At 36.2% G+C, this 17,593-nt stretch overlaps 1 protein-coding gene across 1 annotated transcript; it reads right to left on the bottom strand.

Moving 5' to 3' along the window:
- Positions 1 to 113: 113 nt before the first annotated feature.
- Positions 114 to 15,338, bottom strand: LOC110467139 (uncharacterized transporter slc-17.2-like). Its single transcript, XM_021524077.1, has 11 exons — positions 15,202 to 15,338; positions 11,774 to 12,003; positions 11,226 to 11,459; positions 10,500 to 10,587; positions 9,702 to 9,797; positions 8,972 to 9,102; positions 7,946 to 8,095; positions 6,719 to 6,851; positions 4,895 to 5,045; positions 2,829 to 2,919; positions 114 to 1,681 (listed from the first exon to the last, which is right to left on the bottom strand). The coding sequence occupies exons 1-11, from the start codon at positions 15,215 to 15,217 to the stop codon at positions 1,445 to 1,447; spliced, it is 1,557 nt and encodes a 518-aa protein (XP_021379752.1). The 5' UTR covers positions 15,218 to 15,338; the 3' UTR covers positions 114 to 1,444.
- Positions 15,339 to 17,593: the final 2,255 nt, after the last annotated feature.

Raw genomic sequence — 17,593 nt, 5'->3', positions numbered from 1 at the left:
AGGTCATTTAAGCACGTGCCGCCATTTGTGTTGTGTAAGCCTTTTTTGTGTATGTGTACCGAAGACAGGGTATATTGATGTACTTGCCTTCTTGTGATAGCGCGGATCGGATGCCGACTTTAAAGTGCTATCACACTGATATACCATGCCGGAGGTACCCAGCACAGCCTTCCGCCCGGCCACATGTTGCAATTATCCTAAATACTGAACATTAAGCAGGGTATAACAACTACCATTGTTATTGTTTTTTGTTCAATAGTTAACTTGAAGTCAGTATGTGACCGGATAGAATGCTGTGCCGGGTGCTTTCGGCATGTCATTTCAGTGCGTTAGCACTAGACAGTTGGCATCAGAACTGCGCTATCACAAGGAGGCAAATACACCAACATTTTGCCTCAAGTATACATTATACACATTCACGCATACACAACACACATTGGGCACGACCTTAAATTATCATAACTGTTTCATTTGTGATTAAGGACGCCACTGTACGGCAAAGTCTCTTTGAACAATGTGAGCTCAAATTAATTTTATTAAATTCTAGAATACCGTTCTAACAGCACAGGACAGGTCAATGGGGCCAATTAATGGTCGATAGAAACAAAACAACAACAAACAAAAAAACATCACTCAAACAAAAACATGATTAAGAAAAAGTACATCACACTAACGAAAATAAAGGAGATAAATGGCAATTTGAGCATTTAAAGTTGCTAAAAAAATATCCAGTTACAGCAATATGACAATTTACCTTCATTTACAGGTCTACTACAATTGCACGCAGTTATACTGATCTTGACCAAAACGGATTTATATATAACAATGTGACCGTGAATATCGACCCATGACCTTACAATGCATGGGTTAATACGAAACTCTAGAGATACCAATATGTTAAGTTACAGTGAAATTTTATTAAGAATATATCTTATCAGGTTGCATTTCAATTCAAAATGTACCACACTATGGCGACATGACTATTATGAAATCAGTTGATGTAAGGTTTCAGTCAGTTTTCCCCGTCCAATGCAACGACCAATCCGATTGTTGTTTTTTTTAATTATGTGCATCAATTCTTACCATCGACGCATTTGACATTCGACTTCCTATTATACTCACGTACCTGTTGACCAAGTTTCAATGTAATCTCATCATATTTCAAAAAGGTTGAATGGACGCGAAAAGATTGACAGACTGACGAAAGCGGACATTTAAATAGTATGCTATGCCATATAGCAAGTAATCCATTATTAGATAAGGTTATAAAACGATACACCTGTATATTACTATTTGATTTTTTTTATTTTGAATCGGCGTTATGCTTTTAAAAGGAGACTGATTTCACTGTGAAATAAGGTTAACATTTCTTCAAACGTGAGCAAAAATCAGAAGTAACATGCATGAAGCATAAACTATTGATATAGTTCAAAGAGTTTTCATTTCATAATTTGGTGTTGGCATTTAACAACGGTGTAGATTCCGAATCCAGACCATTTAGATGAGGTTTAGAGACAGCTTTGTCCTTGTTCGACTCTCTTATCGCCTCTTCAGTGACGAGATCCGGATCCTTTGCCCATTCCTGTTCGTCACCTTTAGCCAACACCACGAACACCACCGCACCTACGACGGACACTCCAACAACGCTGTAAAACACATTTTGCCACTCCTCCGCTGTACCCTGTAGAGAAACCAGCATAACATTGTCTCATTACTCGGTCGTGTAGTTTTAATATGTTTAACTTCTTTTTAAAAGCTAGGGTACTCAATTGGTCTTGAAACGTGCATACATATTTATTGTCAAAGGTTATTTTTACATGAAATTAGTTGTTTCGTTTCGATTATCTTAAAATTCGATCGTAATATTTTGATGAAAAGCATTCAATTTTAACGATCCGTATATCCAATCTACAGATGTCGACAATGTCGCACATAATAATAATAATGATAATTTAATTCGCAAGTTTTCTTTAGAATCGAGATTACACAATGACATAGGATTGAACAAGAAAGAATATCATAATCCTTGGGAAAATAAACAGCTGTGAAAATAACCCTTATACAGTACAATTTTGTATTGTTGATGTTTGTTTGTGGTTAAACGTCCTCGCAACAGATAGGGTAAAATAAAGACGGGTCCCTAAGGGACACCACCGAAAGAAATAGTAAGTAAAAGACAAAGGTAAAGATTGATCGCAATAAGTATGTTGCAATTGGGGAAGCAGATCACTTTTGATCGTTTTAAGGTCCGACATGTATCAGAAGAAGACGCAATTAAAAAGCGCGATTTTGCAGGGGGTCCCGATAGTGTTACTTCTTACGACATGCAATAACACAATGCATGTATACCCTCCCTCACCCCCAGAACATACAAAGGGTCGTTTTAGAAGTTTTCTGCATTTGACAATTGAATTCGAGTACAAAGGTTATTTGTTCTCTCTCTCTATTTAGATCTGATTATTGCACTGTCTTTAGAATACAAGTACCTAAATTGTTCACATAAACACTACCATATTTATCACGCGAATTAGAGGGATTATTTTTCACAGGAATGACAGATGTTTCTAGTATTTTTAAACGTTTATTTGTGATAAGTCGCTATAATAACAACAACAGCAAACAATCCAATTTACAGTTACCTTATTTGTGTTATAACGAGAATAAAGAGTGTTAACAACAAAACGTTCAAGCATATCTATGTAGATTTAAGAGATATATTTTCCATATTTCTGAAATCCAAACTAACATTTAAAAGACAATATATATAGCATATACATATGTTTATTATTACATGGAAAGAAATTTTAAAATGTTGTTTTAAAACTCACATTCGGTGTGACGGCAGCGACAATCAAAGGTGCAATGGCAGATAACACAGCAGTAAGATTAATGCTTATTCCATTTATTAGTCCAGCGAAGCTGTGGGGAGGAATCACGGTATAATAGGTAGTAACTTGCAAAGCACATATAAAGTTACACAAGTGCATTCAAAGCAGCGAATCGAAATTGTTTTTTTCTTTTCTTTTCATAAAAAGCTGAGACGGTCATGTTTATAGAATTATTATCATTTCAAATTGAACTAAAAAATAAGATGTTTAAAGAGCTGCTAAAAATTGATTGCATAGCAAACAAATTAGTTTTGATGCATATATAGTTTTGTGCTGCAGGCTAATTGAACGTAAAAAGTCATATATTTATGGCGCAAAAACCGATTCAAAGAAACTGTTCATTTTAAATATAGAATTTTGCACGTATCATTTGAAAATACGTGTATTCGATCATACCCTGCCTCCAGCACACAACACGCATGTAGGCATACACAACACGCATGTAGACATGCCCTTAAAAGACCTTAATTGGGACGTTAAACAAAATAAAATCAAACAAAACAAAATTGATCATAAAATGTTTGACAGTAAATGGTTGATCACAAGCATGACAATAAGGTAGATTTTCGCTTTGTAAAATAAAAGCATGTAAAGTATAGATACTGCTATGCCTAGTCGCGAGAGGACAACATTTTCCTCTGCAATCACCTATGTATGTTGCTAATGAACCAACAGAATGTTTTCGGACCTTTTACATGTATGTTTCCTATTCTTTTTAATAAAATTTGCTATGGAGTGTTTAAAGTCAGTGTAAGGCATTTTGACATCAACTGTGTGTAGATCAAGTGTCTCTTTAGCAGCTCTATCTACAGTACTCCTTAATCATCCAGTTGTTCCGTATTAACAAGACGTTACAGACTTAAAGGGGAATACTGAAGTTTCAACAAAACCACAAATCCAACTCAAAATCCATAAAACAAGGGCAAAGTAGACAAAGGAAATATCTATAAGGAGACGCCTGAAAACAGTGCAAGAAGAATAAGGTCTTATGGAAGGATAAGCGTCGTATGCTCTATGGAGAACACATGCATTATAAATCTAGGTCAGATCGAAGAAGGTCACGTCCTTCAATCGCAAACTCAGGTAGTGATTTATTGCACGAACGTATATATTCACTCGTGAATATATTCGTCCGCGCAATAAGCTCGTGCTTTCTGATTCGTTAGAAAAAAGCAAGTGTGTGATCTTGCATATATATTGTTTTACGGCCCATCGACAATATGAGTCACTTAGGGCCCAGCAACACTGTTCAAAAATAGACTTTCACAAAAATGAGTACATCAAACTAAACATTAGTAGATTAAAAAGTCTAAAAATAAATCAATGTCATACGATATTTTTGTGACATATATCATATATATTTGTAAACATCAATTTAAATGATCATATGTTAACTACACAGAAGCTGTATAAACAAATCATAGACGGTTCATCAAAGAATCTGTCACACATTTGTTAAAAATAAGCGATTTCAATCATAAATTGTGAAACTGTTAATGGTTGATGATGAATTTTCAAGACACCATTTAGTAATGGTACTTTTGAAAAAGTGTAATTGATTCACAATAAATCACATTTTGTCTGCTATTCAGACCTTACAAAAGCAATTAAATAATTTAAGAGAAATGAGAAAATAATCCCCGAATGACCTCGGTATACAAATGAACTTCAGACAAAATGTAACTGTATCAGTTGAGTCGCTTAACAGACTGGAGTGTTATAAGTCCGATATAATATTTTTATGAAGACATAAGCCTTAACGTTTTTTAACTGACAACGTTACTTCGCAATGGAACATTTTAACAACTGTTGTAAACGTACAACATATCCAAAATAAATATTTAAGTTATTAATAAAGGCATTTTAATATAACCTATTAGGGGTTTGCATTTTTTGGTGAATTGAACGTCTTTCACCAGGCTTGGTGAACATGAACAAATTTAATATAGGATCGGGCTTGGTGAAATAAATTAAGGCGGGAATTATATCATTTATAGCACACCTACCGTGGAGCAATATCGGCTGGATTGACCCGGAAGCCGGAATTCATAGCAGACAGAATGAACCAATACAGGGTTATAAGTACAATGGCCAGAAGCTTGTCGCTCTCCCTTAGAAAGCTAATCCAGATCACAAGGGGAACTGATCCGAGCAGACCTGAACATACAGTTGTAAAAAAAGATAATTATTATTAGATTCTTTAAGACTCATCAAGAAAAAAAGGTCATAAGGGCCAATAAAAAGTAGATAAATCATGCTAAAAAATAACATCAAACGAACACAAAGGTAAAAGAAAAACGTCAACTCCAAAATTAAAAGTGGCTATGCTTATCTTAATAATATCTTTTAGAACAGACCAACATGTTTTAAGAGGTTAAGAATTGTAGAAATATTTACCGTTTCAAAAAGAGATTTGGGATATGTTGTATTGTTGTAAAAGATTCCCCTTGTTGAATGAAGGTCAATACAGTCTAATAACAAGTGTTGTACTGTAAATGGTTCGTTGCATGCTATGCATTGAGGTTGGTCTTCGCTTTTCAATGAACCCATTGTGTAATACCAGACTCGACATGTATATGATAATATGGTACGAACTGACAATCATATATATCCTCCTTGTATAAATATTGCAGATAGTGCAGTAGCTGTGAATAGCAATATCATGCCCAAAACAAAAACAAAAACAAATCATGCGAAGAAAAACAAAAAATGCATAAAATAATATTTTCATCCATAGATGTTTGATTATCTTAAACTTGCGCTAAAAGTTCTCTCAATATTGGGAAAATATCATTGCCGAAGTGAAACGAGAATTAAACCTAACAGAAAGGTACTCGTCTTTTTGGTTTATCGATACCATCCGCCATTTGAACCTAGATCTGTTCCAATGTCAGGATTGAAAAGAGACCGAGTGAGTGATGATGAAACCACAAAAAGCAGATTTTAGCATTATACAAAAACGTTGATTTTCATAGCGTACTTGGAAATGAATTATTTCTAAACAAGACCCAGGATGGCAATCGCAAAACCTTTTGTTTTAATTTTATTTTCAAAAACCTGCATATCATTATAATAGAATCTTTCTATTTAGCTGGGATCTTTTTTAGATTGAGCACGACAAAATTGCGAATGAAAATGACCTTGACCTACTTTCAGTGTCACAGGAGTCAAATATATCAAAAACATCAAACGACTTCTTCTGCATAATCGAAAGGTATAGAATCATAATATTTGGCTGGTGGCTTCTTGGGATAGAGCTCACCAGAGTTTGCAAATATAAATGACCTCAAACTACTTTAACGTCAAAGAGGTAAACAACATTTCAAACGATTTGTTTTGAAGATCCAAAAGGAATCGATTCATAAGATTTGGCTGGTAGCTTCTTGGAATAGATTCAACAAAGTTTGAGAAGGAAAATGACCTTGACCTACATTAAATTATGTCAAACAACTTCTGAGGCAGAACCAAAAAGCATAAAACCATATTATAATATTTGGCTGGTAGTTTCAATAGATGGAGCCGACAAAGTTTGTGAGTGAAATATTTGTGGTACAGTTTAATATTTGATTGAAACTTTGCTATGAATGCTTAAATATTCAGAGCCTCTTGTTTTGTTAAACGACCTATTAACAGCCAAGGTCATTTGAGGGCGTGCCTCTTTGCAGGTGTGGATGCGTGCATGTGTGTATGTGTGCTGGAGACAGGGTATGTTGGTGTACTTGCCTTCTTGTAATAGTGACGATCTGATACCTGATATCTGATAAGGGAGGAACACGACCATTTTTAAGGACATTGGTCCCCGCCTGGAGACAGAAATGAATTATACATACCAGTCGTTTGAAATAGTTTACGCAGATTACATATCGAAAGACGTCCTTTGGAATAGACGAAGTCGGCTAGGTATCCAAAAAACACGGCTCCGGCTAATCTGCCGACAAAAACTATTGCTGAGATGACACCATTCTGAAAACATGTCAGGACTAATGTTATAAGGATTTATATAATGTAAAAAAAAGATATTGCATTATGAATACAAATAAGCAATACTTTTTTTGTTAAAAAGTATAAACAGGCATAAAAAATGAAATGTGTTAAAAAACTGTTAATTCATGATCGAACAACACCGTACAAACAAACAATGATATTTAAAAACAATCTCACTGCGTTTATCTACCATTCAATATCCGATCTAGTTGGGCCGTAAGAGAACCAGTGACTTCCTTTTTTTTTATCTGATGTTGGACTGGTCAGTCCTAAATTCAGCTGTTTTCGGGTTGATTATAATGTTCTGGTAATGCATAAACTTCTTTATTTTACAACATCTGTAAACAAGTTTTGAACTGATATAAATCTTTTTTTGCTCATATAAAAGCGCACATAATATCGTGGAAAGAAACAAGAGTATTTGAAGAAAATCCAGAGGATCAGAAAGGTGATCCAATGCATTTTCATGTCCAGCCGGTGAGTCGAACCAGAGCCATTCTGGTGAAAAGCAGGTGCGCCATCCGCTGCTCAACCCAACACCCTAATAGGTTATGGTTAGAGGGGATGACAATGTTCTCATTCGGGACTTTTACTGTGTCGTTTTCTTGATTCATGGAAAAAAACCGAAATTGATTAACTGCACCCATCGCAAGACTTTAAATCTATTTCATTTATTGTTTGCTCTTTCCTACACTCTCGTGTCGACGGTGTCCCACTCGGCACCCGTCTTTGAACTGTATGGCCATAGCATCTTCAACATCTACTTTTTACTCATCACCATACGATCCGCGCATATATCGTGTGCAATTTCATATTGTGGGCTTAAATATGCCTGCAAACATTTCATCATTGATCTCAAAGTAAGTGTTAGAGTTTGCTGTTACTAACGTAAGCTTAAAACACTTTTGATATTTAAGTTTAACCATATGGAATATCCGGTGAAAGTGGGATCTCCATCTAAATTTAAAGTGGTTCCAATACCATATTTTGAAGAGAAATCTTTTAAAACCTTAAAAGATAAACATATTATCTTAGCCTACAAGCGAAGTGTAAAGAATTCAAAAATAACGTACCAATGTTGCGTCGAACTTTAAAACCTGTTCAATGTACAGCGGAAGACATATAGCCATTATCATAAAGAGTATACCGGAAGTGATAAAACCGAGAACACATCCCCAAAACGCAGACGATGTCATCATTTCCAGCCAAGGTATATGTGTTTTCTATAAAATAGAAAATCCATTACACATGTGCAAATTTCAAATGATTTTAAAATATGAACATGAAAATAAGCTTAATGCCCACCGTCGATCTATTATTAAAAAATAAATATCTGTTTCACCACAGTTCTTTATTCTTAAAAGTAGGTAAAAGTTAATCGCCTTGCAAACCACTTTGTCCTTAAAGTGTGGTAGCCGTGGTTTTTATTTTAATTATCTATTAACCAGTTAAAAACCGTTATTGAACTATTACAATATACATCAAGGTGATTTAGGCTACCAATAATTCTTCAGAAGCACAGTTCGTGTGTGGAATGTAAGCGTGCATGTGTGTGTGTGTGCTGGAGGCAGCGTATGTTATTGTATTTGTCTCCTTGTTGTAGCGCGGATTTGATGCCGACGTTATCATCTACCATGTCGAAAACACCCGGTATTATATTACGCCCGGTTACATTAAACTGACAACGGCTTAACCAATTGTTGCGACAACCTTTCTCGCTGAACATATAGCAGGGAATAACAACTAGCAATTTTACGGCTTTAAATTGACTGAACTCAATGCTTTCCTCATTGGAGCAAACTTTTAACACTTGTAATGTTTATATCTTCATTCTGATGGCACTAAAGGATACATAACACTTTCATATTAACAAAATGTATATAATCGTCTTCGTCATTGAATGACAAGACAGTAATACCATAAATGAAATCTAGACGCTCACTCATTAGTTTTCAGCAAATAATATCAGACAAAATCTTAATTATATAGCATCTGAATATACAATAACCGTTACTTATATACTTATAAACACATAAATTATTTTGGGGGAAATATATTAACCTCAAACTTGGCAAATTCACCGAAACACTTATACATACCGTGTCAGCTCTTGTCTTGATCCTGTGATTTTCGATAAATTCAAGTTCCTTTGGTGTTATTCTGGGATGCATACTAGGTTTGTCATAGGCAACGAAGCCCCAGACCACTAATGCGAGCAAGTTTAATCCACCTGTATGGGTGAAAATGACGTACAGGATACCAATTGGTTTCCAAGAACGCAATTCTATCACAGAGAAGACACCAAATGCTAGAAACACGAACAGGATACTTCTATATAGTACTCATCTAAGTATTAATGTAAGGTTAAATGAGAACTTTATCGTGTTAAGTTGAAAGGCACTGCTGAATTAGGTACTCCAGCAGATACTTCAGGAAGGGACCCTTTTTTAGATATCGAGTAAATATTGTACATACGACTCCAACTCAACTGATTGCTTTGATAAACGTTGATAATACTTTAAACTGTTCTGTAATATACAAATATGTAATTGAAACTAATCAGTCGTTGGATGAAATTTAAACTCACGAAATCAATATCTGAAACAGTTCGTCTCCAGTAAAAAATAGGTTTGTTGTGCCTTACAAATCCTATACAAGTCGACAGGGATATTTGACTCCATTGAAAGACGGTAATTAGAAGAAAACTATCAAAATTAAACCTCTGTTGACTTATCACTTTAGGACTAGCGTGTATTTTGAATGTTCAATGAACGTTCATTTCTTTAAAACGGACGGCAAAGCAAGCTTACCTACCATAATGTGACTTACCAAATATATAAAAAATAAACGGCCAGCCTCCTAGGACAGGTATGGAACAAATCAGTCCTGAGAGGAGAAAGTTCAAAATCCCGCCGATGCTATTTGCTACAACAAAACAAAATGTTCTAGCTTAGTACTTTTATAGTTTAGGTCGATTAAACAACATGCTGTTGATTGTTTTGTGTCCGAATGTCACGCACGCATATACATAGTTACGGACTTTGTAAGTATTGTGGTGTATGCTTGTATGTGTTGTCCTATGTACCTGTGACATTTAGTGGGGTGCTACCTCAGGGACGTCACGACCGGGTAAGTGGGTAAGCCAGAGGAGACCATAACATGGGGACAATGAAACGCACCCGTGATGAATACGGAGAGACTATATAAGAATATACCGGTTCGTTCCGTACTAAACACCGAAATTACAAAAATATGAGCCCAAACTATTTAAATATTTTTTAAAACCTCGTCATTAAAGGATAAACTTCTTGTGAAAAGAATACGTGTATTGGCATCATCGTTATTGAGTTGGTGCAGTATGCTTCAGCGCATGTGTAGCGCAATCACCTACTTGAGTTACTTAAAAATTAAAATGTATGTGTTTCCATTGTTATTATGCATTAACATAGTTTGGAAAAATACCCTTGCATTTAACGTTTAGGCTGTTAAGTCGGCATCAGATCCGCGCTACCACAAGATGGCAAATATGGCTAACGCGATTCATGGAATATGTCCAGAAAGCCAATGTTTTTATGACCTCATGCATGTTGTAAAAATAAATTTCATTCCTTTATTTGTATTGCTTACCTGATTCAACTACAACCATCATCTGCGCCCGTTCCGGAAGCGGAGCCCAGTTGGACAGTAACTGTGTGGCTCCCGGTTCAACCCCTCCCTAACGATCATGCATATTACATATATACAAAACGCCGGTTATCTACTTACAGGATATATTTTATCATATGAACTTTGTTATATATACTAATTTTCCCATTGTGATTAGTTTGGACATCATTTTAAGAATATTAGACATGATGCCAGTATGCGATGCAGTAGACTAAATGATGCCTTCACAATTAGTAAGTTATTTGATTCTGAACGGCCATCGAGATAAAAAGGTTAGCAGTGACAATAAAAAGTAAATTGAACATGTTAAACGAAATGACATCAAACGAACATGAAGGTAAAAGATAAGGGTCAACTTGAAAACTTAAAGTGGCTATGTTTAGTTCTATCTTTTTGAACAGACCAACAGTTGTTAGTTAGGTTAGAATTGAAGAGATACTGACTGTTGTGGAAAGAGATAAAACGTTCATCATAGTTGCATGAATGTTTTATATTTAGATAAAACAAAACTATCATAACATTAACACCTTGTGAGCAGCAGTAAACAAAATTATTAATATTCATTAATAAAAAATGTGCTGGGATTTTCATTGGAGATATTAATAAAGCGAACAGTAAATAATATTGTAAATTTCGCAAAGTTTGTAATTCAAAGTCATTTTGCTGTCGAATCATTTCTGTACCCACCGCTGCCATGCCGATTGCTATCCGGGTAGCCAGAACAGCGTATGGGCTCGTGAAAGTCAGGACTGGTGTCAGGACTGACGTCACAACAATAAGCAAAGTCAGACCGGTGATCAGTGCCTTTACGCTGACCTTTCCTGTTAAGGTTCCAAATGCAAACGATGTGATCGATAGTCCAATGTAATATCCCGATATCAGTAGTCCCTCCATTGTGTTGTCCCACGATACGTAGTTATCCTGATATTGAAGCATGGCAATCATTTACAGAGACTATACCATTCAAGAATGAAGTTTTCACGGTATATTTGAACAGTTTATATTTGAAATTATTTTTAGGCAAACGATTTGTGCTACATCTACGTGTCATATGATGTAAGTGAAAGTACTCAAAACCTTAGATAAGGGGAACTATTATGCATTCAATCCATTATGCGATCGCACAGCTAAAATCGGAAAACTATATACTGCATTCAATTATTTTTACAAAATATTGTTTTTAACTTGGAAAGTATTAGAATTAAAATGAATGAAAAGAAAGATATTCCTCTTACTAAATACTCGTCTCTTATTGTGACGTTTGACCCATTCTGGACCACGGTAGTTGTCATATTTCCTGGATTCATACAAACTACAACCATGGTCATATTCATACGTAGCATCATTGAACATGACATTTGTAAACAAATTACAAAACCGACATGCCAGCGACATGACGTAAGCTTTTCCATTAAGGTGATGCCATATTTCTGAGTAGGCTCATCATGTAGAAGGCTCTGATTTTCTGAAACAAAATTAAGGATTTCATTTATTGTAAATACATGTATTACGTCGTTCAAAGAATTTGTGTTGTAGGATATATCAAGGTTTGGTTTGCTTTTATTTTGTTTAACGTCATATTTAATAGCTTTAATAATAATAATAATAATAATAATAATAATAATAATAATATACAACATTTATATAGCGCCCTATATAATTTGTAAAATTACTCTAAGGCGCTTTACAACATATGGATAATAGAAATTGTTATAATTGGGAAAACAAACAACAAAGGCTTTCAATCACTTTCATACATTTAACAAGCAACGGCACATAATTGAACAAATGAAAGGGTGGTATTTACATGACGTCTTTGCAAAGATTCTAAAATGCAGACGTGAAAAGGTGAGTTTTTATGTCCCTCTTGAACTTGGCCATGGTATTTGACTTCCTAATAGCAGATGGTAACCTATTCCACAACGTAGCCAAAACCCTCCCAAAGCATCTGTTTCCGTAGGTCACAGTACGAGATTTTGGGACACACAACAAATATTCTGACTCCGACCGCAGTGATCTTGACGTCTGATACAGGGTAACAAGGTCCTGTAGGTACTGAGGAGCTGTTCCATTCAGTGCCTTGTATGTGTATACCAGAATTTTGTACTGCGACCTGTATCGTACAGGTAACCAGTGCAACGAATAAAGCGCAGGTGTGATGTGCTCTCTCTTTCGAGTACGAGTAACTAGCCGTGCTGCGGTGTTCTGGACCCTCTACAGACGACTAGTTAGTTTGTCAGATATACCACAGAACAGGACGTTACCATAATCCAACCGAGAGGTAACAAGTGAATGCCCCAAAATCTTGCATGCATCTGCAGTTAGAAACTGCCGAATAAAGCCGATGTTCCTGTTCTGGTAGTAACAGGATTTGGCAATAGCGTTCACTTGTTTCTCCATGTTCAGAGAACTGTCGAAGTATACCCCAAGATTTTTAACAGCTGGAACAGTCTCAATAGTTCTGGCACCAACCTTGAGCTGGAGAGCCATTGTTTGCTGACACTTTGGGGAAAAGACGATTAGTTCCGTCTTTTCCTGAATAAGTTTAAGCATGTTGGTGTTCATCCAGATACTGATACAGATGTGGGATCGCACAACGTTACACGATGTGCGGTGTGCGTACGAAGTGTGCACGGTGTGTGAACCGTGTTTGCACGATGGGCGAACGATAAAATGCTGGACGATCATTGCTTGCGCACATTTGTGCGCACGATGGACGAACGATGTGCGATAACAACGTGGTTTGTGTAAATTGAGGAATGCCTTAACAATGTATACGGTTTCGTATTGAAACATATAAACTTGATTTTTACGTATGTTTCTGTATTCTAGCTACATCTATAAACTTATTTTTCTGTCTATACATTCTTATATTTAGAAATTGTGTTTTCGGTGTTTTTAAACAAACTTAATTTCATCGACACATGTAAAATTACAACACAATCCCGTATACAGGTAAACATAACCACTCTGTACATGTACCTGGACCGTAGTTTTCCCCCCGCCTGGGGCACTTACAATGTACGTAACTCGTCGGGTAAGGCCGGGGTGTGAAAATCCAGGTTAAGGGGAGCTATAGGTAAACGAATGCAAATAACAAATACTATTCATTACGATCATACGGTATCGCATATCAGCTCTGTGTGGGAGTCACTGGTCAGGTAAAACTCCGGACACTCATCAAATTGTTATTTACCTGTTCGGTTACCTTGGAGCCAAACCCATTCTTGACAGCCTAACGGTCGCTGTAATACTGTTTAACACGCAATGTGAAATTGTATAATCTTGATTATTGTGATGAGAAATTACAGATATATTCAAAGTGTACTTTATCGCATACGAGCCTTCCGTATTTTTGTCATTCCGTAATTTTGATCTACAAATCAAACCAAATCGCACAGTTGTGCGGAGAGAAGCGCACAAATGGGCGAACGATTGTTAAATCGCACAGTTGTGCGCACTATGTGTGGACGATGTGCGGACGGTGTGTGAACGATGTATGCACGGTGTGCGCACGCTATTTTTGGTGCGTTGTGAGGTCACACAACTGTATCCGTCAGACAAGCTTCCAGACTTTCTGAGACTGTATTACAACTGTCCTGTGGTTTTATGACCATGTAAATTTGTGTGTCATCGGCATAGCAATGATAGCGAAGGCTATGGCGACGACAAATCTCTCCAATCGGTTTGGAGTACATACAATATATAACAGCTACGGCCATTTAGGGACGTACCACCATATGTGTTGTGTATGCTTGCATTTATTTATGTGTCGGAGTCAGGGTATGTTGGTGTACGTGCTTTCTTATGATAGCGAGGATCTGATGCCGACTTCATAGTGTTGTCTCACTGTAATACCATGCTGAAGGCACTCAGCACAGCATTCCGCTCGGTCACATTTTGCTGACAACGGGTGAACCAGTTGTCACGATTCCCCTAAATTCTGAACGTGTAGCAGGTAATAACAACTACCATTATTACGGACTTAAGTATGCTAAGGAGGTTCCGGCCTGGGGACATCCTCACCTAAGCAAACGTTCAACAATAAAGCCAAAATTGAGGTATTGCCAAGCAAGGCGCTAGGAAATAAAATTTAGTTAGAAATTGAGAGAAATATAAAGATCCAAACTATTGCAATGGGTGCAGCAGATATATTTTGATCGCCTCAATCAATGACAGATATTACATATGCTTTAAATACCATGCGCTCGAATCCGAATCTAGAACGTGCATGATCAAATGAAGCAAAATTGAATTAATGGGTTGTTCTCGCGGTCCCACTCAGGTTGGTTATGTAACGGGAATTGTAACGTAGTCATACATGATGTTTCTTTAATTACCATTTTTCAGGCACTATTAAATGAAAAGGTTCTCAGGAAGGAAGTACGAAAGGATACAATGATCCGCGTTACCATAAACAGGCAAATGGACACAAAATACCTCCTCCGGCAGACACAAACATTCACGCATACATTACACACACAGAGGCACTTAAGTTACCTTAACTGAGAATAGGACGATACTCACAAATACAACCAATGCCGAATACTTTCCTTCAACCAACACAGGATACTTTCCTTCAGTTTCCAATACTATAACAAGGGGCGGGTTATGACGGGTCTTTTTCCCCATGAAAGTTTCTACTGAAATATTTGCTACTTACCTTCTTTAGACGTCATACTGTCAAATCAGCCGCTTAAGTGATTTTGAATAACGTCAATCACGTTCTTCATTCCTAGAGTCTTACAGGTCGGGCTAGCTATACAGCCAACGTCTGGTATAAGACTGCTTGTTCATGCTTGTGAGATAAGTGCGCATTAAAATGTACCCAAAAAATGCAATGCAGACCTGTCAAGCTGGTGATAACGCATACTAATTTAGAATAATAGTATTCCGCTATTGTATCCCTGACTAGGAATATATTTATGTGTCACACTTCTAATTTTTAAAATTCTTTCTGGTTGAATATTTTGCTGGGGTCTATATTTATATAGACCTCGTGCGAGGGAAGAGAACTCAAACTAGAATATCTCTTCATAACAACAAAGATGGCGTCCGACACACATAAGCGTTCGAGGTTTGAAAATCATTCTTTGGATGAAATGTAATAAAAGATGGTCAGGTGACAAATTCGTTATTTCTATGGTACATGTAGGAGGGGTCCACGAGCTCATAGACCCCTTTGGCCTTTACAGACCCAACGCATTTGGCTCGGGGTATATAAAGACCAGACGGGGTCTATGAACCCGTAGACCTCTCCTAAACAAGATCAAACTAATAATGCCTACTACGACAGTTAACCAAAACAATTTTTATCCATCATATTGCCGATACAAGAATTTTAATAAAATACGCAATCATATCGATTTTTTCCTATGAAAACGAAAAGTTCTTACGGTTGAACTTAAGAGAAGCGAGTTAGAATTAACTAATGATGAGCATTCTAAACTACAGATACCTTATACGTCTATTTTATCGTGTTGTAGAGTGATGGCGTAAAGAGAAAGGGCTTGAGACGAGGTTGCCCCTGTCCGTCTCGGGATTGGCTATTCATAAATAATGCATTCAATTTACTGAAAGGCGAAGATCAACCTCAATGCATCGCACTGTTATTATTGCATTGACCTTCAGCAAATACAGTTTTCTTTTTATAATTAAAATATTTATTCCTTTTTTTCAAAACAGAATTCTTTGTGTAAAATTCTAGACTACATAGATACGAATGGTTTGTGTCTAAAGATAAAACACAGCTAGTTATGTTTGTATTTTACTTTTTTGATGTGTGATGTCATTTCCTTTCACATGTTCAATAACCATTTAATGGCCCAAATGCGACCTCCTCTATGTTGATGGGCTGTAAAGAATGAAAATTTGTTTTGTTTTCCTTGATAGTTTTATGTCTTTTAGTATGCTATTGTACGATGGCCGACAAGAGCCTGACAAAAAGATATTCATTTTCATATATTTTTGTACCACGGTACATATTTATATAGTACACAAAGATATGAAACTTCAAATCTTTGTGTACCATTTAAAAGTGTACCATGGTACACAAATATATGATAGCAGAACTAAAATCCACCCGTTGCTTTTGTATCTTTCTGTACCAAAATAAGGGCCGAAAACAGCCATGGTACAGAAACATGTGAAACCATCAGACGAAAAGGTTACAAAGTATGACAAATTACACCCTGATAAGGCTGTCATCACATACAATGAAATGTTATCGCACGAAATGTCTGTTATTGTTATTACACCAAATGAGCTACCAAACTATTACTTACTCATTTAAATTGAAATCAACTATTCAATATCCTTAACCGAAGTTTATAAATGTTTTACGTTAAAAAGGAAGTCATTATGGATTAGTTTTCTAATACTTACATTTCTACTATATTCTATCTGCTTCAACTTCTCAAATGAAAGAAACGCCGACAGGGTCCATAGAGGACAAGGGGACAAAAGGGGACAATCATATTAATTACTTCGAAGGATAAATAGTCTACCTTTTTATATATATATATAAAAAAAAATGGGGGGGGGGGGGTACAATGAGCTAGTTGTACGATTCTTTTATAATCTGGACATCTATCAAAACAAGGGAAATGACAAAAATATACAGATGTCCTTTATCCCTTTTGGAGACCCTGTCAAGGCCCCAATACTTACATAATTGCAACTAACTTTGATTTTTATCAGAAGTGATTAATGAAATTCACGACTTGTTTCGACGTTGTAATTAGGGCTTCACTATTCGGGGTCAGTTCTGGTCATAGTGTCCGATAACAACCTTTCGATGCTCTGGTGGTACACCTTTTTCATATCTATTTGTACCGTAGGTGGTACAAAAAGAGATGAAAAAAAGTGTAACGCGGTACTAAAAGGAGAGAAGCTTTCATATATTTTTTATTATTATTACTATTGTTATTACAAGCTAACCGGTAATAAGATTTATATATATACACTGATGTTCTATTTATAGTAAGTGACCTTGACCTTTGATATCAAAGGCTGAAAAGCTATCCAAAAGCTTAAGCAAACATTTTATTACACTG

The sequence above is a fragment of the Mizuhopecten yessoensis genome, unplaced genomic scaffold (genome assembly GCF_002113885.1).
Source record: "Mizuhopecten yessoensis strain PY_sf001 unplaced genomic scaffold, ASM211388v2 scaffold11161, whole genome shotgun sequence".
Taxonomy (NCBI): domain Eukaryota; kingdom Metazoa; phylum Mollusca; class Bivalvia; order Pectinida; family Pectinidae; genus Mizuhopecten; species Mizuhopecten yessoensis.
Note: the sequence above shows the minus strand (reverse complement) of the source record. Positions and strands in the feature narration are given on the sequence as shown.

What these genes read in the sequence shown, in the direction of transcription:
- LOC110467139 (XM_021524077.1), bottom strand. An exon ending in TAAACTATTTCAAACGACTG is followed by an intron (nt 5,046 to 6,718) that starts GTATGTATAATT and finishes CTGTATGTTCAG; the next exon opens with GTCTGCTCGGATCAGTTCCC. An exon ending in CCAGCCGATATTGCTCCACG is followed by an intron (nt 2,920 to 4,894) that starts GTAGGTGTGCTA and finishes TCCTCCCCACAG; the next exon opens with CTTCGCTGGACTAATAAATG.